Raw genomic sequence first — 20788 nt, 5'->3', positions numbered from 1 at the left:
ATTCTCGTTCATGCATGTTTTGAAGGCACCACGTGCACGCCTACTTACAAAGGTTTCGTAGTAGAGCTCATAATTTTTTAAAGGGTCTTTATGTGCACGCTTTGCCGACTTATATGTCTGTTGAATACGTAAAAGAAATGAAATACAGCTAACTTGTTTTCCGCTACAACCTTGAAATGATGAAGTAAATAATAAAGTACTGACCTCGCAGAAGTAAGGCAATTCTTCACGGGATCCATCCGAGGCTGGTGTTCGTGCGAAGGGGCAAGCTCTGCGTTGAATTTCTTTTTCAATCTTTCCTTGGCCTCTGGAGGAATAGGGGAGGAAAACAACGGGGATAAATCGTTGGCCAATTGTTCCCAGTATGCCGCTTCCGGTTGACGGCAGTTGTTGTTCTTATTGTAATCAGCAAGGTGTGTTAGCAGAGCATATTTTTGTTTTTCAGACCCGTAAAAAGTCACGTCATCCTTATTCCGTCGCGGCATCTAATACATAACATCAAGACCACCAACCACGACAAAAAAGCAAATATGCGACGACAAAGAAGAATGAAGGATTAAAGAAATACATCAATTCATTAGCTCAGAATTGCGTATAAAAGCATCATTTCAATTTCGGAGCAATATCCTTATGGCATGGCAGTTATGCTACCAAGTCTTATACTAACAGGTAAGGGATTTAAGAGCAGAGCATGTCTTACCAATAAGCTACACTCATATGCTAATTCTTGCGTTTATTTTTTTTTTGGCTCAAATTCTAGCCTTGCTTTGTTCCATGTATAATGCAAATTTATTTCCCCATGCATGTATTAAGTATATTATTTGAGTTTCTGTTTGTTTTTTGGTTCTCTGGAATAATGTCCTATTGCGGTTCTTGAGTATATATTAATTTGCACGCAATGTTCAATTTTCTCCCTAAATATATAGAAGTCTATTCTGGCTACAGTTTTTTTTATTTTTTATTTTTTATTTCTTTCAATGTGGTTCGTTTACTTTATTATATGTTGCTTCATTTTCTTTTTTCTTCGTTAATAAAGTCATTCTCTCTCTTCTTTCTTTTTTTTCTTTTTTGGAATTTAGGTGGCGTATAAGCTAGTATATAATAAGCATAGAAAATTGGTTCTTCATTTTTTTTTTTTTGGGTATAGAGAAGAGTGTCGATCGGTACAAAATCAAACTTATCTGTCAAACGACATTAATTAAGAAGTTTGATAATCAGAGATGATAAGTTTACTAGGACCAGTGTGGCTTAAATATTTTAGTCAAGATTGTACATTTAGAAAAGTATGTTTACTTACTATCTCATTAATCAAGAGTACGTAAGCAACAATTATTACATATTTATTTTAAGGATCAAGCAATACTTTATGGCACATGTTGTTGACTATGTATTGTCATTAAAATACAACAGTTACATTTTTTATTTTTGGTGAAGTAGAATAAATTTACAATTAATATCAGATTGTTTTAGAAAACAAGTTAAAGAATGAGTCTATTCAATTTCACATTCTTAAATCGAAAATCTGTGTGTGGAGTTGAAAAGCTTAAGTCAAATAAGATTGCCAAAAAAGTATCCAAATTTGAAAATCTTGCCGAGATATAATTCTGAAGAAAATATAAGCCAAAGAATCCTATACATCCTCTCTCTCTCTCTCTCTCTCTCTCTCTCTCTCTATATATATATATAGATATCTGTATTTATATATATTTAGATATAATATGTAGATGTGGACTTGGTTCTACTTGTACAATATATTGAACAAAATCGTACGAGGTGCAGGTGGAAAATACCAAAACACCCAAAAAAAAAAAAGAGGGAAAATAGAAAGAAACAAATTTTTGTGCTTAGCAGCCAAGCCAGGTTGTAAGTAAAAAGTTGTAGCTAGTCTGGACGCTTGTGTGGCAGTAATATATTATCATTAATGCCACACGTTCTCACCGAACCCTTTGGCAATCAATGTTTCGTCAACTGTCACTAGCTCGTCAAAATTGCCCTCTTCGATCGTTTTCTTCTCTTCTTTATTTGATTTTTATTTGATTTTATTTTTTTAAAATCTTTGTTTAACATATATGTATATATGTGTGTGTGTATATATATATATATATATATATTTATATTTCTAACAACAACTACCTCCCAACCATATCTACCTCCCATGCTCTTTGAATGGCATCAGCCCTTCAATATTATCCTTATTTATACACTACTCCCCCTTTTTTAGTCTTCTTCACTTTTGTCTTCTCAAACAAAGACTTTAAATATTCACTTAAAGAAACTCGTCACACAATTCACAACCATCTTCCCAACCCTCCCGTTTTTTTTTTCTTTGCTCTCTCTCTCTCTCTCTCTCTCTCTCTACTCAAAAGGCAGAAACTTTCTCTCTCCAAAATGGCATCATCAACAGTCTGTGTAATGGACGCCTCAGGGGAGCTAGGGTCGAGCCTTGTTGAGCGTTTGCTCCAAAGGGGCTATACAGTTCATGCCGTTGTTCAAAGTGGTCAAAACCATGGTTTGAATTTTGATCTTTTTTCTTTTTAAATATTATAACTCATATATATATATATATTAATGTATATATGTGTGTTATGTATTTTGCTATTAATCTTATGATAATGATCATATATGTCTTAGGTGATGATCATGATTTGAAGTACTTGGATGGGATTTGTTGTGATGAGAATAAGAAGTTGAAGGTTTTCCACTCGGACCCTTTTGATTACCAAAGCATAATTGGTGCTTTGAGAGGCTGTTCAGGCTTGTTCTACACATTTGAGCCTCCACAAGATCAACCCACTTATGATGTAAGTAAACATATTTTTCTTTTTTCTAATTATCTAACTTTATGTTGTTGTTAACCATGACCTTTGAAGCTGGGTTGTTTGGTTGGTGAATTCGTATCTTGATTCGAATCATGGTTCGTGATTCGTTACAGTATTTTTTTTTATAAAAAACACACGTAAATTGAGAATGATTCTGAATCATAATTTTGAATCATAATTTTAAATTTATGATTGTGGCTAGTTTTTGTTGATATATTATGAATAAAAAAAATAATAAGAAAAAAAAAAAAAAAAAAAAAAAAAAATTAAAAAAAAAAAAAAAAAAAAAAAAGCAAAAATTGTACTGTGGTTCCAACTTGCAACATAAATACATGTGCTACTTTCATATCTAATCTAGAAATAAAGATGCTAAATATTAGCTGTCAACTGTCATGGTCATCATCAGCTAGCGGTTTCGGTTCAATTACACACTATCTTTGTGTAGGTCTTCCATTTACATGTTACTATTTACTACTAGCTACCTAGCTAGACCAATTAGTTCCTGCATAGTAATCATAAAAAGAAAAAAAAATAATACGTGCATGTGATGAATATATATATATATATATATATATATTACATAGATGTTATATTTCAGATAAGGTATGTCCTAAGTAAGTATTGATCAATACTAAGTGGATACATATTCAAGCATATTCATACGATTGCATGTTGTTATTTCTTGGATCATATAATTTCAACTCGCTTACTTTTCTTTAGTCCAAGTCAATTACTCCAGCGCGCGGGGTGGTCGGTTCAATATAGACATTTTTCTATTTCGGCCTTGCTTGTACTTGAATGTGATGGCTGTTAGCTACCTTGGTAGATGGACACAACGTTAAAAGGAACCAAGATTGACCAGAAAATTATACTTGATTGGTTGACCCCACCCCCACTAAGGGTGAAAGTTCAGGCCAACCACCCTGTAATCCGTGATCTAAAAAGAGTTTTGATCTGGTCGGTTTGAACATTTTAAGGGTAATTTTTTTTTTTTTTTTTTTTTTAAAAAATTATTTTTTTTTTTTTTTTTTTTTTTATAAAAAAAAAAAGTAAAAGAGACCGATCCAACCATGTCCAAAAACATTTTTAGGTTTAAACTATCAATCAAATCTATAGAGTCCAAATATTAAAGCGGGTTGGGTTGTGCCTAGATCAAGTTATAATAATAGGTTTAGGACTAGCCTGTTTAGTCCGGTGAAAACTTACAACTCTACACCCTACCAGTATTCTAGTCATATCATTGACTTTATCGTTATATATATATATATACATATATATATATATATATATGTATATTTGCTTAAATTTCTAGTTTAAAATTGAGGGGTCCTTTTTTTGGGACAAAAACTCTAATTAGTAGGTTTTGTTATTTTTTTTATATATATTTTTTTGATTTGCCCTTGTTTTTTCATTTCGTAATTTGTATTTCGTAGACCATATATATACCAATTAATTTTCAATTTTTTATCATTTATAAAACACGTCTTTAACTAAGCGATCTAGGACGATACTAATTCCAAATGCCCGATGAATGATATCTTGAACTTATTTGTTATTTTATGTTTTATTAAAAATTTCGTGAACTTGTATGAACAACCTTTAAAATAACCCCACCAAACTTGTAAAACGCTTCAAAGACAATCAGTAACTCACAACTTGTTTAGCATAAGTTTACTTGTGGTGCACCAAAACTATTGATTACCATCGATTTTGAAGGGCCCGGTTGCTATTTCTTATGGAGTTGGGCCTCGCGGAGCCTCTCAGATAGTGCCAACTGCCAAAAATATTCTAAATTTCTAAAAAAGGGGACCAGTATAACTTATTTTTCTTTTTGAAAAAAAGGGAAAACTAATTGCTACTATTGCCTTCTACAAACGTAACTATAAATCATTTTTTCCACGGACTTTAATTATCATAAAGAATAGAAAAGGAAGAGTCTAATTTGTTACTACAAAACCAAGAAAATACTATTCAATTTTTTTCTAATGACAAAATACCATTCAATATTAAGCATTTAGGGCGCGTTTGGTTACAAATAAGTGATTCTTGAAGTTGACATTTTTATTTTTAGAATATGAAGTTGACATTTATTACGTTATAATATTTTTACTGTTATTGAAGTAGGTAAAGAAAAATAACGGTATTGACTTTTCATAAATATTTGTGGTCTAGGAATTCATGACGGATGTGGAGGTAAGAGCAGCACACAATGTGCTTGAAGCATGTGCTCAGACAGATACAATTGAGAAAGTAGTTTTCACTTCCTCAATCACAGCCGTTGTTTGGAGGGATGATCGCACTTCTGATTCATCTGATTTGGATGAACGACATTGGAGCGACGCTAATCTTTGTCGTAAATTCAAGGTACTCACCAACACATGCATCTTAATCAGTTGTATGATATGAAGCAACCACCTGTTATTATGTTTACTAACTTGCATTATTTTTTTTTTTTCAAGAAAAGAAAATATACTGATTTTTTAAACGAAATATATTTCTAAAAATTAGATTATTTTTGCTGACAAATTATAAGAGAATAAATAGCTTAATAGTGTGGACAACATTTTATGCTTAAAGTTATTCCCCACAATTAAATTATGGTCAAATTTACTGACTTCCTTTATGACAATGGCAAAAGTGCCCTTTGGCCAGACAATTCTGTATGAAATAGTGCAAGTGCTAAGATCCATATCGAAACTATCCAATGTCAAGTCGGATAGATTCACTTATTCATTAATTAAGGTGGCAGCTTGGTCTTTTTACCTTATCAATTTGACTAGAATTCGACATAGATAATACTTTCTTGATGATTCAAAAAATACAAGGGATATTCTTTTGGTTATTTAAACCTAGGGGCATTTGTTGAATTTCACTTTAATTTGAATTTTTTGGGCAGTTGTGGCATGGGCTATCGAAGACCTTGACGGAGAAGACAGCATGGGCCTTAGCAATGGACCGTGGCCTAAGCATGGTGTCAATCAACGCAGGCTTATTAATGGGCCCCCAATTGTCGATCAGCAACCCTTATTTAAAAGGAGCGGCTGAGATGTACGAGGACGGATTGTTCGTGACCGTCGATTTGAATTTCTTGGTGGATGCCCACATTTGCGCGTTCGAAGATGTCTCATCCTACGGTCGATATTTGTGCTTCAACCACGTCATCAATCGGCCCGAAGATGCTCTTCAGCTTGCTCGAAAGTTGACCCCTTCTTCTCCTCCACCACCTCAAAGGTTACTACAATTTTTTTTTTTTTTTTTTCAATTTGAAAATACGTCTTTGTTTTCCATTTATTTTCTTTTATTTTTTAAACGCCTTACTTTTCACTATTTTCATGGAGATTTTCGAACTTCTGAATTTTTATTAAAAAATAGTTTAACTAGCTTGGTTTGTTATTAAAAATCATTAATAATTTTCAATTACAATAATCCAAGTTTTTCCTTTTTTTTTTTTTGTGATTATACATAGCTTGGTTTTTTTTTTTTTTTTTTTTTTTTGCAAATATATATAGCTTGGACTCACGTGTAATAAACAATTTGACTAGAATGTCTGAGTATCCCAACTTTTTTAAAACTATCTTTCAATTGGTAAATAGAAATTCGTTTCTCATAATATATCCGTTGCTAATAAAAATGTTTGAGGCAAAATTAGATAGACAATAATTGTTAAATTTTATAAACTAGCCTAATTATTTATTTATTTATTTATTGCGCTTAACAGCTATGAGGAGGATAAGAGGATTTTCCAACAAAGGATCAGCAACAAGAAATTGAACAAAATAATGGTGGATTTTCAAAGGGGATCCCAAGAAATTGAACAAAATAATGCATAGACGTTTTTCATGTTTTTGACGGTGATTTGAGTAGACACGTCATCAACTAAACCTTTGCAAGTGGATGGGCATTTGTTGTACATCAATAATATGGGAGAAGGAGAATCACCCTCAAGCTAGCTCTATTTTGAAGCGTCAACCCAATGTCTAACATAAATTGTGATCTTTCCTTTTTTTTTTTTTTTTTGTTGTTGTTGCTGCTGCTTGTATTGAGTTTTGTGATCTTTCCACTTGAAACAAAAGGAAAATTTTTCTTCAATTACATACCATTTTTTTAAAGCCTGAATTGTGAATGTAACGAAAGAAAAAAAAAAAAAGAACTATATGAGAATTCTAATTCTAATTATAATTTTAATTCTTCTTCCTCTTTTTTTTTAAGTATTCTCTTGTTTCGTATTCGTATGGCTTGTTCATTTACATTTTTTGAGTTAGAGTGACTTGAGTTCAGATCTTAATTTGAGTTAAAGTGTATTTGAATATGGTTTGAACTGGGACTCTAATTTGAGTTTTTGTTTAGATGTGCACATTTTGAGTTATGCTTTGAATTGATAAGCTATTTGAGTTTGTGTTTGGGTGGGTAAAATCTTGAATTTATATTTAGATAATATTTTAATAAAAACTCAATGGTGATGGAAATTTTTAATATGATATATGGGTAGAGTTGTATTCGTATCTTCGTTGTGAACGCATAAGAAAAAAATCATCTCAATCAAAATTAAAACAAAACAGTTATGATGTTTTTAACAACGACAACAACAAGAAGAAGGATAATTTTCATTACAAATGGTGATATCACATAGCATATCAAAATACAGCAAATATAAATTACTCTTTCTTTTTTACCTTTTAATAAAATTTACCATCTATTTATGAAATCCACACTCTCCACTCCTCACATTCAAATTTTTGATTTTAGTGTCACACTTCTTAAATTTCATACTCTAATTAGGTTATGAAAATAGCACTTTGCCCTGACATTATTGAAATGGCGCGTTTGAGTTACGGCAACATTTTAACATGAGTAGCGTAGCATTGAAACCAAATTATTACCAAATAACATAAGGTTGCAAATGCGAAAATTAACAAAGATAGGTATTCCAACACTACCACACCTACTGCTACTGCTACCGCTACCTTAAGGGAGTCTCACTACCAAAAAGGTTAAAAAAGAGAGCATAAAAATTTTTAGGTTATGTTTGGTTATAATTTCAGAGTAGATCTATGCCTAGGATTATGGACATAAAAGCTGGAAATCGTGTTTAGAGACAAATGCTTAGAAAGATACTTATGACCATTTGATATATTTTCTAATTTTTTTTAGTGTTAATTGCATTGGTGAAACATGAATTTATTTGATCTGATAATTTGAGTCCTGAACTTTCAATTTTACCAAATGAGACCTCGAAGTTAAGGATTTATAAAAACATTGGTCTGATAAATCGTACGTCAATTATTAAACAAAAACGCACTAAGATCTTTATTAGAATTAGGGGTGTAACTCGGCTGGGTAGGCTCAGGTTGAGCTTGAAATTTAGGCCGAGCCGCATGATTACGCCCAAACGTGTATAAAAACAAGCGGTCAATTGTAGTACAATTTGAACGATCGATCTCACGAGGAAGTGTTAAATTGAACAAGAAATGATTAGCAAATAAAAAGCGTTAGGAAAATAAGCAATCAAACAAAGAAAATGAATGAGTGTTTTTGATGATTTTTTGAACAATTTAAAATGGAGAAAATTCAATAAATAAAAGTGGTAAGGCTTTGAGAATCCTCCATATGCTTTGTTCACCTATTTGGATTTTGATTCATAAATTGACTCAATTGAAAGTTTCACATCCCAAACAAACAATCAGAAAATAAATATTTGAAGAACATATGAATTAAAAATGTATTCGAGTAAATAAAATTCTAACGTTTAGAGTTAGGAAAAATTATCTTATGAGAAATCTAAGAGCGACAATATACCGTTGGCAATAATGCAGTAAAAGACTACTCATAAAACAATACCTATCAATATATAATATAATACAACAATCACATAAAAAGAGCTTGACTAGATTTATATGAAAGTTGACAATAAAATATATTGATAAGAGGAAGAAATATGATAAAAGAAAATTATTTACTCAAATGTATAAAACTTACAAACCATTGGAGAATCAAAAATCCAAATAAGTTCACTACACATATAAGATCATCTCTAGCCTCACCTAAATACTCTAGCCTAGCTTGCACATAATTCTCATAAAATTCTAAAAAGAAAGTATGAGAATAAGAACAAGAAAATAAGAGAAAATGTATGAGAATTTAGGCTCTAAAAATCCACACTTCATCACCTTGATAATGGCCCTATTTATAGAGTTTTGAGAATGCTAAAAAGCTAAAAACTGGATCCTAATTAAGAAGTTACAAGGCTTAATCGAGAGAGAAAAACCATCACGTTTCTGAAGAGTGGGACACATGTCGTAACGTGATTCGCGCGCATGAGAGACGTGGTGCACAGCTGGACCACGCGGAGGGAGACTGGACGCGCGCGTGGAGGAGAACTCGCGCAGGGAGGGAACATGCGCGCGTACACGGGGGAGCAGCTGGGCCCCCCTGGGACGCGTGGTGAGACCTGGCTGGAGGGAAGCTGGAACGCGGGACCCACGCGGAAGAAAGAGGAAATCCAGGTGACGCGCGCGTGGAGGAGACTTGCCCGGGGAGAAGATCCGTGCGCGCCAAGTGCGCGTATCCGCGGGGATAGCTGGGTCCCACTGACTGCGGTGCGGCAGTGGTCGACACGTGGCGCTGGGTTGGCTCGCGGCTTCTTGGCTCGGCTCGTGGCTTCTCGGCTGATGGGCTTTGGGCCGAATTGGGCTTTTCTTGGGCTCAACTTTTGGGTTTTGCTTGGTAAACTAGCCCAAATCCAATTGTTTTCTTCAAAAAACCTGAAAAATAAAATAAATCTAATTAAAATTAAATCCTCTAGATTTAGGAATATTTGAAATTAAAATCACAAATTTGATAAAATAATTTGACAATTATGATTATTAAAAGTGCAAATTCATGCACTTATCACCGCACAAGTCCGGGTGAGGGAAATTTAGGCCGCAACACCCCCATTGGCCCACAAACCCGTAACCCTTTGGGTTACCTCGGGTAGGCTTAGTTTTGCGGGTTGATCAGTTTGGTAGAAACGGAGGAAACAAAGAAAATCAAAGTTATTTCTTTCCCCAAAAATCTCAAATTTTCTCCATACCCAGATAAGAGAACATACAAAAGATCCCAATAAACTAATATATATATATATAAACTTATTTCTTTCCCCATAATTTCCCAGTAACCAAAAAGGGTAACAAACAAAAACCCATGAACAAAGACAGAAAAAGAATCAAACAATGACACATTGAAAGCAAAGTAAGCACCTTATGGGGGTGAACCAGAAAGGTGTAGCAGGAGAAGCACTACCGGAAAAACTCGCCATGGGCGTCTCCGCAGAGACTTGGCCTCTCAAGAAAGCTTTTTCTTCTTCTCTGCTTCGTCTTGAATTACCATACAATAACAAAGAAGAAGAAGAAGAAGCGGAGGCGGCAAACATCGACTGTGAGAAGGAAGAGGAGCGGAGAGTCGGAGACAGAGAGACTGAGAATTGAGAAGTGAGAAATAAGGCGGTGGCGAGGGGAAGCGAGACTGAGAAGTGAGAAGAATAACTGAGAATGGAGAAGTGAGAATTGAGGTGGTGGCGAGGGAGTGAGAAGTGAGAGAGAACTGAAAAGTGAAAGTGATTAGGGATTTAGGGTTTCTTTTAACACCCTCCATCTTCACACGGCTGGGTCGGGGTGTATCGGGTCACATGATGCCCGCCCCGCCCCCTAACCCACATAGTGCGGGTTGGGGCTATTTTAATCCGAAAAAAATAAAAAATAATAAAAACTACGATTTCGGCTAGGGTCGGGTCGAGTAGGGCGGGTTAGTCGGGTTTCGGACCGAAATCTTACAGCCCTAATTAGAATACACCTGAAATTTTTTGTTGGTTGGCAAGTTAGATTATAAACTTTTTAAATTTGGTATGTCCGACAACTTTTCGTTTCTTAGCAAATTAGATCATAATCTTTTTAAAACTTTGGCATGTCACACTCTAATTTCCATCAATTAATTGATGTTTGTTACCGATTGAGTTGAATTGTCTAAGATTGTGAAACGGGTCTTAAATATAAAAACCAAAAGTTCTAATTTATAAATGATAAAAAAGTTCAGATTGTATGGGTGCTATTTATTCTTTTTCATCGGCAATTTATCCTCTTTTTCGTGGCAGTTTTATGGGAGAGATGGAGAGCATGAGCAGAGCATGGGCCCAATTCCAGCGTTGGGCTACTAAATTTGGCCCATTTTATCTCGTTGGGCTGCGTCAATCTAAACTCTTTTATTTGGATATCTAATATTAGAGAAGATTCTGCGCAAATACTTAACTTACTAAAAATACTCTTTTTAAAAAATTACCTTTTACTAGTTCCAGTATAAAAGATAAAAATTTATGGGCTAATGTTAAGAGAAAAAAATTAAAAAAAAACTCTATGAAGGGGTATTTTTAAAAGTTGCCCCTCATCTTATGACGACGTACACTATTATCTCAAGCCTGCCTTTTTAGTTAAAACATTGTTAAGCGGAGTCGTTTAGCTCCTCAAACACACGGGGTGGGTCCCATGTAAGTCTTACAAGGGCCCGGGCGACAGACTCACCTCATGTGTCTGAGGAGCTGCAGCTCCACAGAGCCGTTTAATATTTTGTTTCGGTTAATACCACGACTTAAGAGTTTTTTTACACATTTTCTGTTCATTTTACCGATTTGAGTTTAAAATTTAAGTTTTGTTACAGTAAAAAGCTCTCAGAAACAGTCACATCTAACTTTTTTACTACAGTAAAAAGCTATCACATAAAATCACATATAAATTCGACTTAAAAACTCGAATCAGCGAACTAAACGAGTCCATTGTCGATTCGAATTTTTAATTCGAATTGAGATGTGACTTTATGTGAGAGTTTTTAACTGTAGTAAAAAAATTAGAAGTGACTTTTTGTAAGAACTTTTATAGGACGTTTAGTTCATAGATTCAAAACCGTGATTCATGATTTTGATTTTTAAAATTTAAATTTTTTATGAGAGAAAAATATTGTAGAAAATTAAGAATCATGATTCAGAACTATAAACGAATATTTGAAACAAACATCTCATTAAATTGGAGCGCAACTGAAATTAAAAACTAAAATGAGGGAAATGAAGTTTAACAACACAACCAATAACGTCATGCCACGTCATCACAAAAGGTAGACAATCTTGTACATAATCCTCTCCCACAGGGACATTGTACGACTCGTTTAGTTCGTTGATTCGAGTTTTTAATTTGAGTTGAGATGTTACTTTATTTGAGAGCTTTTTACTGTAATAAAAAAATTAGATGTGATTATTTGTGAGAACTTTTTACTCTAAAAAAATTTAAATTCTAAACTCGACTCAATAAAATGAACGAGGCCAAAATTAATCACCCAGATAGTCTTAAAATCGAATTATCGAAAATATCTAAAAATAATAAATAAGTAATATTAAAAAATTAAAGTTAGGAAATGGACACAACAGAGAAAGAAAGTACAGAAGTAATGAATTATCTTTCCATCCCAAATTTGAGACCCAAGCTGGAAAATCTACTATTCCTCGTTTTGGGTGGTTCTGTGGAGACCTCACCCTCTGAACCAAATCTATCTCTGAATCTCAAATCCCATAAATAATCTCCTTTAAATTCCCATGTATTTTCTCTATAAACCGTATTTTTCCCACTATTATATGCCTACATCCTCAAAATTTTCCCTTTTTTTCCAAGAATTCCCAAGATGGGCCCTTTCACAATGTTGGGATATTTTGACCCTGTAGATCGAACGCCCAGTTCCAATTTGGTAACTTTCTTTTTAATTTAATTTTACAAACTCATTCTTTGTTTCTCCTCACACCTCATGTAATTATTGCAACTAAACACTCTCTGATCTCCCTTGTTGATTTCATTTCGTCCGTACAATCTTGGTATCTTTAGATGGGCAGTTTAGTGGATACCCATTTGGCCAATTCATGAAATTCCGCAGATTTTGATCGGTTCTTTTGAGGATTTGGAGATTTCTCCATCTGGGTATTTTTTATATTTCCCATTGAAGAGCTTAGGGTTTTGGTTTTCTTGATTTCTCCTTTGTTCAATGGATTATGGGCGTGAAAACGTGGTTCAGGTGATTACCGGTAGTGGCAGTGAGAATTGGTCAAGTGACCAAGCGGTTTGGGCTACTGAAGATGACTACAGAGCTTGGAACAACAGTGAGTTTTCTGGTGATACATTTACCAACTCAAATTTTGACCAAAGACAGTCCCAATCTCGCTCGGGAAGTGAGCCTCCCAACAAGAAATCTAAGAACTCCCAGGATGTAACTTCCTCTAACAACCGGTCCAAAGCCATTGGAAAGATGTTTTTCAAGACCAAATTGTGTTGTAAGTTCCGGGCTGGGACATGTCCGTACATCACAAATTGTAACTTTGCTCATAGCATTGAGGAGCTCAGGAGACCGCCCGCCAATTGGCAGGAGATTGTGGCGGCACACGAGGAGGAAAGAGCGGTGTCTTCGGAGCCGAGGGAGGAGTTTCAAATTCCCTCAGTTGGGTCTTCGAGCTTTGTGGTGGAGACTCAGAGGTCTTATAAAGGAAGGCATTGCAAGAAGTTTTATACCGAGGAGGGGTGTCCTTATGGGGACAATTGCACTTTCCTTCATGATGAGCAGTCCAAGAATCGGGAGAGCGTGGCAATAAGCTTGGGGCCCGGAGGGTATGGCGGCGGAGGAGGAGGCGGCGGAGGTGGAGGCGGAGGCGGAGGCGGAGGAGGAGGTACGCCAAGCGGGGCGAATAGCAACAGCAAGCCGTCGAATTGGAAGACGAGGATTTGCAACAAGTGGGAGTTGACGGGGTATTGCCCATTTGGAAGCAAATGCCATTTTGCTCATGGTGCCGCTGGTAAGTATGATATCTTTTTTAAGCCTTTTTTAGAAAGTAATTGTGCTTCTTATAGTGTGATGAACAATATTATTGTGTCTTCCTATTTAATGGAATCTTGAATCTTGGCATAGGTTTTCGGTTCATTTTGTAACTTCTCTTAGTGTGCTGAACGATATTGTCGTACATGTAATGGAATCTTGAATTTTCGCACAGGTTTTCGATTCGGTTTGTAACTTTTCTTGTTGCCTTGGTTTTTCATGCCTTAGTGAATTGAAGTGTTGTAACTTTTCTTCACCGAAAAAGTTCTTTCAAATGTAGGAAACTGCTCAAGTATGGTTTTATCTTCGTTATTAGACACTTGTCTAGCATTGATGTATCTGTACCGCCCTTGATTGCGTTTCATGTATGCTGAAGTATATTTAGGACCGGCAATTACTATTTGTGATCATGATTAACACGGATGAAAATGCCTGTGATTACTTTTGGCCTTCTGATTGATTTTGACGACTTATTTTCACCTCCTCGTGGAGGTGACACATTTTCAATGCTCTGTTTCTGCAATTTTTCTTGAGGAATTTTTACTGGCGTGATCTTGCATTGGAACTTGTAAATGTTGGACTCTTTCGTTTTCTTGTATATATGGTAAATTCAAATATGCATTAGCTTGATGATTGGTGTATGTGTATCTGTCTCTTTCTTTGTATTTCAAAGTTGTTGGAGCTTTTGGCGGTGCATTAGACAACAAGACTAAACATTATAACTCAAGCCAAGGTCCTCAAATGTTAAGTCTTGAACTGAAATATCTGGAAAAGAAATTCTCTCGTCATTGCAATAATTACGTGTGGATGTCAGAGATCTTTCTCCTTTGGCAGATTGATTTTGAAACATTTATGGTTTTAAGCATGTCAATGCATAGTTATTCATGAGAATTTAGGCGATTTTTTTTTTTTTTTTTTTTTCACTTGTTCTCTTTGGTTATAATATAGCTAGCTTGTTAATGATACAAAACGGGAAGAGATAAGCTAAATTTAATCGAGACACAAGCCTAATATAGAAATTAATCAAGTCTGTAAAGGCCTTTCCTATATTGAGGAAAAGTAAGACGGTTTTTATATACAGCAGACACACCCAGTCAGTGAATTTTCATATTTATACTCCTAAATTCCTAATTTTGAATAGAAGATTTTGCTTCTGTCTATGCCTCCAGCCACACAAAATGCTCTTTACATTAGGCAATAGCAAGCCATTTAAGCTTCCAAATCCTATCTTCTCGAATTCTCCTAGTTGAGCTAGTAAACAAATGCTATTGAGTTTGTGGAAAGTAGACTTTAAGGAAAGTTGATCATCCAAAAGCGAGACATGGTCTTGCTTAGTGTAGATCTTTTAAGGCATAAAGCTTTATCGAGGCTATAATGGAATCAGGAATAAATCTACATCTCAAGAATCAAGATTTTGGGCTGGCTACAGCTTTTTATTGAGGATTATATTTTTCCTTTAGTTTGTCAGCTAAGAAGTGACTTACAGAAATTGGTATGAATGCCTTTGTGTAAGGTCATGCGATGTTTTACGTGTAGCTAGTAAAATGTTTGGCGGTGTTCCGTAAGTTCTAAGAACATTATGCTCTCTTTGAAACTGTCTTCGCTATGCTTATTCGTAAAATTGCATTATTTTTATGAATTGTTCTGCTTCCTACATAAGTTCTATATATTTCTGACTACAGAATTACACCGATATGGTGGTGGGCTTGTCGAGACAGAAGCTAGGGACTCTTCTTCAGTTCCTGCTGAGAGTAAGCCGCCAGGTGGAGTTCCTCCAAAAACTCCAGCAGACACCGTGGTTGCATCGGTTCCTTCAGTTCCACATTCGGATGTTTATCATATAGGAGTTCCATCACAAAGGTCATCTATTGTAATTCAGAGGCCGGGGCAGAGAGCAAATCAGAAATGGAAAGGTCCGGACAAAATCAGTAGGATATATGGTGATTGGATCGATGACATCGAATAGAACTGTGAACACTGACATGCAAATGCTGAAACGAACTATGGTAACCCCCGAGTATTCTCCAAACTTGTTAGAAACTTAGTACGTCTCTGTATGATATGACGGGATCATGTAACTGTTTTTTTTTTTATTTTTTTTTATTTTTATTATATGAAGCATGAATTTTTCATCTTGCTTCAAAGGGACCATGCAATTGTGCAGTGGTTGTTCAAGTTGAGGTGCCATATTTTATATGCAAATCTATGTTATCCGCTTCGGAAGGTTTATTTTTATTTTTATTTTTAAATATAATTATTATGCTTGTATTTACTTCTGTAGCGTCACTACATGCTAGAGATGGCCGTCATGGAGCATATATGACTACAAATAGATAAATGGGTGTCTCCTGCTAAAGAATTGGTAAGGTGAAGAAGACGGTTAAGTATTAAAACTATTGTTAGTTCACCTTTTAATAGTTTAAGTTTTTAGGATGGATTTGGTAAACTAATATAGTATCAGAAAGGGTGGTTTTGAGTTCAAATTCTCGTAATTGCACTCTTTATTCCCATTTAAATTGTCATCATGTGTTGGGTTTTTAATATGTCTCAGGTTTAAATATTTACGTGTTGGGTTTTTTAATTAATTTACTCACATGATTGTCTATTGTCCAGTCCACACGTGAAGGAAAGTGTTAAAGTATAAAAATTGTTGGTTCATTTGTTAATAGTTTAAGATTTTGAGATGGTACAGATGGTATAAAAACTAAAGTATAAAAATATGCAGAATTCACCCACCTTTCCACTTTCAAAGAATCAACATTTGAATATATGAATTTTGTGGAAAAATTTAAGCTTAATTTATATTTTCCACATGAAAATGGTACAGATGACGATATATTTTGATGATAATTCTCACATCCGATTGGATTGAATTGATTGTCGGATTTGAACCGATCCAACTTATACAAAGATACACACATAGGTCATAGGTCATGTTTGCCTGTTTGGTAACTTGTATTATATTATGTAAGATGTATTGTATTTAAAGTAGTTAATTGTAGATGAAAAATATGCAGAATTCATCCATAAAAAGAAAAGAAGAAGTCGTGTTATATACCGTGTTTGGTGCCATAACATATTAAAGAAGTTAATAACCTGATACAATTTTGACTTAACCTTGACCATGATCCCTGATCCAGGTTGGTTACCATCTAGCCCGACCCGATCATGACACCGGTCTGGGACTCGGTCCCTTTTTTTTTTTTTTTTTTTTTTTTTTTTTTTTTTTTTTTTTGTTTTTGTAAAATTGCAAATGACTGCGTTCTTTTTATATGTTTCAAAATCCTAACTATACTCAACACCACCATGATGGTTTCGGTTGGTTTTACGTTAATTTTTCGGTGGTTTGATTTGGACAAAAATTGTACTAATGAGTTGTTTTTCCTATTTGTTCTTTTTTTTTATTTTTATTTTTTATTACTTCGATGGTGACTCAAATGGACTTTTGAGTACATTTTGAGACACTATAATTGTATCTAGCCGATCCAATCTAATTGAATGCTCGATTGTTTTTATTTTAGTTAGGGATTAGATGGATGGTAGGATAAATAAAGATTTATAAAAAGTATTGTTTTCGTCCAATGCCCAACCCTTCAAATAACTAGGTTTGAAAATATGTTGCTATGGGAAATAATTAGTCTCATTTCGAGTTTTCAAAATTTTTTTTAATAGATTACAAATTTTATCCAGATTTTCTTATCATATTCCGCTGCCAAATTATTTTATTTTTGGATTTTGAAATTTCTTATCAATCCAATAAAATAATAAAAGGCAAAACAGAAGGAAGGTTGATTCAAAAAAAAAAAAAAAAAATGAACGAATGTTGTGTAAATTGCAAGTAACCTTATATAAAGGAACTAACTACAAACGTAAATCATGAATATTTGATTGTGTAATTCTGATTGGATATTTTCTCGATAAAGTTTTGAGCTTGAGTCAGTTCCATATATGTTAAGACATGTATAGACAAATTTACATGGATTCATACATAACTCGGAGATACCTCATTTTTTGAGAATTATATGAATACACCCGCCTCTATCCTTATATTATAAGTTGTGGCACATATATGTTGTGTTGAAATGTTTTGTTGAGAAAGTTCAGTTTACTAGTGATAATCAACTCACTGTTTTTTCAGTCGATTTCTCATGCGCATTACATATTACTACTCATATCTGTCAACATGTTGGTTTTTTGGAGAGGGGTTGGATTCCAAAAGTACGACAAACGAGTGATAATTGAACCGATGGAACATAACTTATATCAAAAGAGTTTGGTCGAGAAGTACCATAGTGCTAATAATTGAACTGGTTTTTCTTTTTTTTTTTTTTTTTTTTGAATGATTAATAATTGAACTGTTTTTTTTTTTCTTTTTTTTTTTGAATGATTAATAATTCAACTGTTATTACTTGTTTTCATCATATTTAGAGTAAATGTTAGAAATCAATAGTAATCATGAGCAAAGCTCAGATCACATTAATTATTTGTTTTTAACCTTCAAAATATATCTTCATAGGATTAGCCTCTCAAGACTCAAACTCGTCTTTCTAAAAGTTTTACCATGTTGAACTCAAAACAGAAACTCGCTAGAAGAAAAGCGAAATACATAAATAAATTGAGACAAAATTTAACTCAGCAATTAATGTACCACTAATCATCTATAAATACAATTTCTGTATTTCATTAAAAGCTTCGGAAGAGTACTGATTATAATCTTAAACTTTAATCTTTTTTTTTTTTTTGGGTAAAAGTAACCAAAATCTACAAGTATGCAAAATGACAGCAATCTCTTACCTTACACATATATATGCTCTCCTTTCCGTATGGAACCCAAAAATTAACCAGAAAATTAAACATGAAATTTAAGAAAAGCATACACATAAAAATAAATAATTAATTAACCTTAAACTATGCTAATGATCTGATCCAGAAACCTCGCCAAATCGGCGGCCGCCGGCCGTACAATAAGAACTAGTACCGCATCTATGGCGCTGAAACTCGCCATAAGTCTCGCAACTTCCGGTCCAGTGATGCCCTCGCAAAAGCTTCATCTTCACATGCTCCGGCAACCTCAGCCTGTACCTGTCCTGGTGACAATCTTCCTCCTCCGATCTCGATCTCACTCTCGCTATCGAATGCCCCGTCGAATGCGACCTTGGAAACCTCTCCATAACATGATCATTAACGCGCTCTGATCGTTTTGAAGTATTTCCGCGCTGTCGATCATGAAGATCATAATTTTCACCTTTCACGTCGATGGTGACCGCGTCGTCGTCGACGACATCGATGACGACGATGTTATTGTCGTTGTCGCCGATATTGCCGTTAACGTTGTTTGTGAAAGGTGTTAATTGTGAAGGCGGCTGATCAGGCGGGGAAGCGAGGTCCTGGCGGCAGACCGGGCAGGTCTTGTGGGATTCAAGCCAGAGATCGACGCATTCCTGGTGGAAGACGTGGTAACACGGCGTGAGGAGACGGAGCAGGCTATCGTCTTCGAATTCGACGAGGCAGATTGCGCATTCCAGGCCGTACTGATTCTCTTTGCGGACCTGTTTGATGCTTGAGTAGACGAGAGTTGGGAATGATTTTATGAGCCTCGGATCGAGGCCGGTGGCGGAACTGCCGCTGGGCCGCGGGGCTACGTCGCCGTTTATTGCGTCGCGGATGATGTGGCCGGAGGGGGTTCGGCGGAGGTGCCACGTGTGGAGGATGGCTGCCATGAAGCACCGGCAGAAGTAGATGGAGAAGAAGCCGATGAGGAAGAAGACGAGCAGGACGACGGTTAGGACGATGGTTATCGGCGGAGAGTGGAAGGTTTGCGGCGGCGACGGAGGCGGAGGGTAGCTCGAGGACGTCGGCGGCATTGTCTTTGATTTTTAGGCGGGTCGCCGGAGAGTGGGGTTTTCCGGCCTTGGCTTTTTGCATGGATATTGAAGAAGGAACATGAAAAAGGGGGGAAGAAAAATAAGAGAGAGCAAAGAAAAGAAACTGAGTGCAAATGTTTTGTAAATTAAACTGGGAGAAAAGAATCAAAAGAAGAATATTAATGTAATTTTGTTGATATATTGTAGACACTTACAATGTTAGGTGAAACTAATTAAAAAAAAAATTTAGAATGTTCCTCACCATTAAAATGTTTGATTTCAGCTTTATGTATAATTTTTTTTTTTTTTTGGGTGTTAATTCGCTCCTTTTTATTCAATGATTTATTTATTTTTTTGCTTGGTTTAGTTTGAGTCACTAAAAAGAGAGGAACATGGAGGGGACTCCCATGTGTAAGTGTGTGAGCTTTGTAAATATGAAATGAGGCTTAATTTGGTAAGAAGCAAAGCCATTGAGCGAGTCATTGTGAGAACTGAGAAGGATAAGGATAGATTTAAATGTAACGTCATAGATTGACCCCAAAATAACATTATTTTTAGTTGATTTTTTTTTTTTCTAAAATTTTTTAGCATTTGCCTTGAATTTTCGTGATTGGAAATTTTTGTCTCTATTTTTTCCCTAAGCAATTATAATTCTAACTTTTTAAATATAGTAGCAATTAATTCCAGCTATTAGGGCAAATCAAATTCTGGAGAATTTAAAGGCTTAATTTAGTATTGCTTTTCCATCCTAAAATTAGCTTCTGCTTGTAGCAGAAGTTGATTTTTGTGTTTGATAAATCTTCTTAAAAGTGCTTTTTGAAGAATTTTTTATGAATCTACAGCCAAAATCAGAAGCAGCCTAAAGACAACATTAGCTTTTAGATTGTGCAGGAATCAACATAGTACAATTAATCAAACTTTTATAATACCCATAATACCTCTAATGAAATTTAAAATTTATAATCTTCCCAATCTAAAATTCAAACTCGTAATATAATATAATATAATAGTAATATTGTAATAAATAATATCATAAATATATTAATAACTCTAATATTATTATTTTATCCAATAATATGATATTATTATAATCTTTATAATTATTTTATAATATGATATTGTAATTATTATTTTATAATATATTATATATTATATTGTATCTATATACTTATATTTATTATATTAATAATAATATAATAATTAATATAATTAAATATAATAATAAATATA

At 34.6% G+C, this 20788-nt stretch overlaps 3 protein-coding genes and 1 non-coding gene across 8 annotated transcripts; 2 read left to right on the top strand and 2 right to left on the bottom strand.

Moving 5' to 3' along the window:
• Positions 1-575: 575 nt before the first annotated feature.
• On the bottom strand, positions 576-637 carry LOC112091622. Its single transcript, XR_002902231.1, has one exon. It is a non-coding gene; the product is annotated as a small nucleolar RNA U54 (small nucleolar RNA).
• Positions 638-2144: 1507 nt separating this feature from the next.
• Positions 2145-6944, top strand: LOC21385456 (cinnamoyl-CoA reductase-like SNL6). The gene is made up of 5 exons (XM_010098255.2): positions 2145-2509; positions 2632-2801; positions 4992-5183; positions 5716-6050; positions 6538-6944. The coding sequence occupies exons 1-5, from the start codon at positions 2167-2169 to the stop codon at positions 6647-6649; spliced, it is 1152 nt and encodes a 383-aa protein (XP_010096557.2). The 5' UTR covers positions 2145-2166; the 3' UTR covers positions 6650-6944.
• Positions 6945-12270: 5326 nt separating this feature from the next.
• Positions 12271-16863, top strand: LOC21385455 (zinc finger CCCH domain-containing protein 12). 5 transcript variants are annotated; one of them, XR_002902229.1, is made up of 4 exons: positions 12271-13674; positions 15377-15700; positions 15976-16056; positions 16835-16863. XR_002902229.1 is itself a non-coding variant. In XM_010098254.2 (3 exons), the coding sequence occupies exons 1-2, from the start codon at positions 12873-12875 to the stop codon at positions 15658-15660; spliced, it is 1086 nt and encodes a 361-aa protein (XP_010096556.1). In that variant the 5' UTR covers positions 12271-12872; the 3' UTR covers positions 15661-15700; positions 15976-16154. The 5 variants fall into 5 exon arrangements, 4 of the variants coding, with proteins under 4 accessions (XP_010096556.1, XP_024021503.1, XP_024021505.1 ...); XM_010098254.2 differs by lacking the exon at positions 16835-16863 and having other exon boundaries at positions 15976-16154; XM_024165735.1 differs by lacking the exons at positions 15976-16056; positions 16835-16863 and having other exon boundaries at positions 12271-12581; positions 12716-13674; positions 15377-15912.
• Positions 16864-18607: 1744 nt separating this feature from the next.
• On the bottom strand, positions 18608-19558 carry LOC21385454 (RING-H2 finger protein ATL29). Its single transcript, XM_010098253.1, has one exon. It carries the CDS (start codon positions 19556-19558, stop codon positions 18608-18610), a length of 951 nt encoding a protein of 316 aa, XP_010096555.1.
• Between the last annotated feature and the right edge of the window lie 1230 nt (positions 19559-20788).

This window comes from Morus notabilis, unplaced genomic scaffold (assembly GCF_000414095.1).
Source record: "Morus notabilis unplaced genomic scaffold, ASM41409v2 Scaffold2396, whole genome shotgun sequence".
Classification (NCBI taxonomy): Eukaryota; Viridiplantae; Streptophyta; class Magnoliopsida; order Rosales; family Moraceae; genus Morus; species Morus notabilis.
Note: the sequence above shows the minus strand (reverse complement) of the source record. Positions and strands in the feature narration are given on the sequence as shown.

Coding starts and splice junctions, on each gene's coding strand:
- LOC21385456 (XM_010098255.2), top strand. CDS start 2,167: ATGGCATCAGCCCTTCAATATTATCCTTATTTATACACTACTCCCCCT. Junction 2,802..4,991: donor AAGATCAACCCACTTATGAT/GTAAGTAAACAT, acceptor TTTGTGGTCTAG/GAATTCATGACGGATGTGGA. Junction 6,051..6,537: donor TCTCCTCCACCACCTCAAAG/GTTACTACAATT, acceptor TGCGCTTAACAG/CTATGAGGAGGATAAGAGGA.
- LOC21385455 (XM_010098254.2), top strand. CDS start 12,873: ATGGATTATGGGCGTGAAAACGTGGTTCAGGTGATTACCGGTAGTGGC. Junction 13,675..15,376: donor TTTTGCTCATGGTGCCGCTG/GTAAGTATGATA, acceptor TTCTGACTACAG/AATTACACCGATATGGTGGT.
- LOC21385454 (XM_010098253.1), bottom strand. CDS start 19,558: ATGCCGCCGACGTCCTCGAGCTACCCTCCGCCTCCGTCGCCGCCGCAA.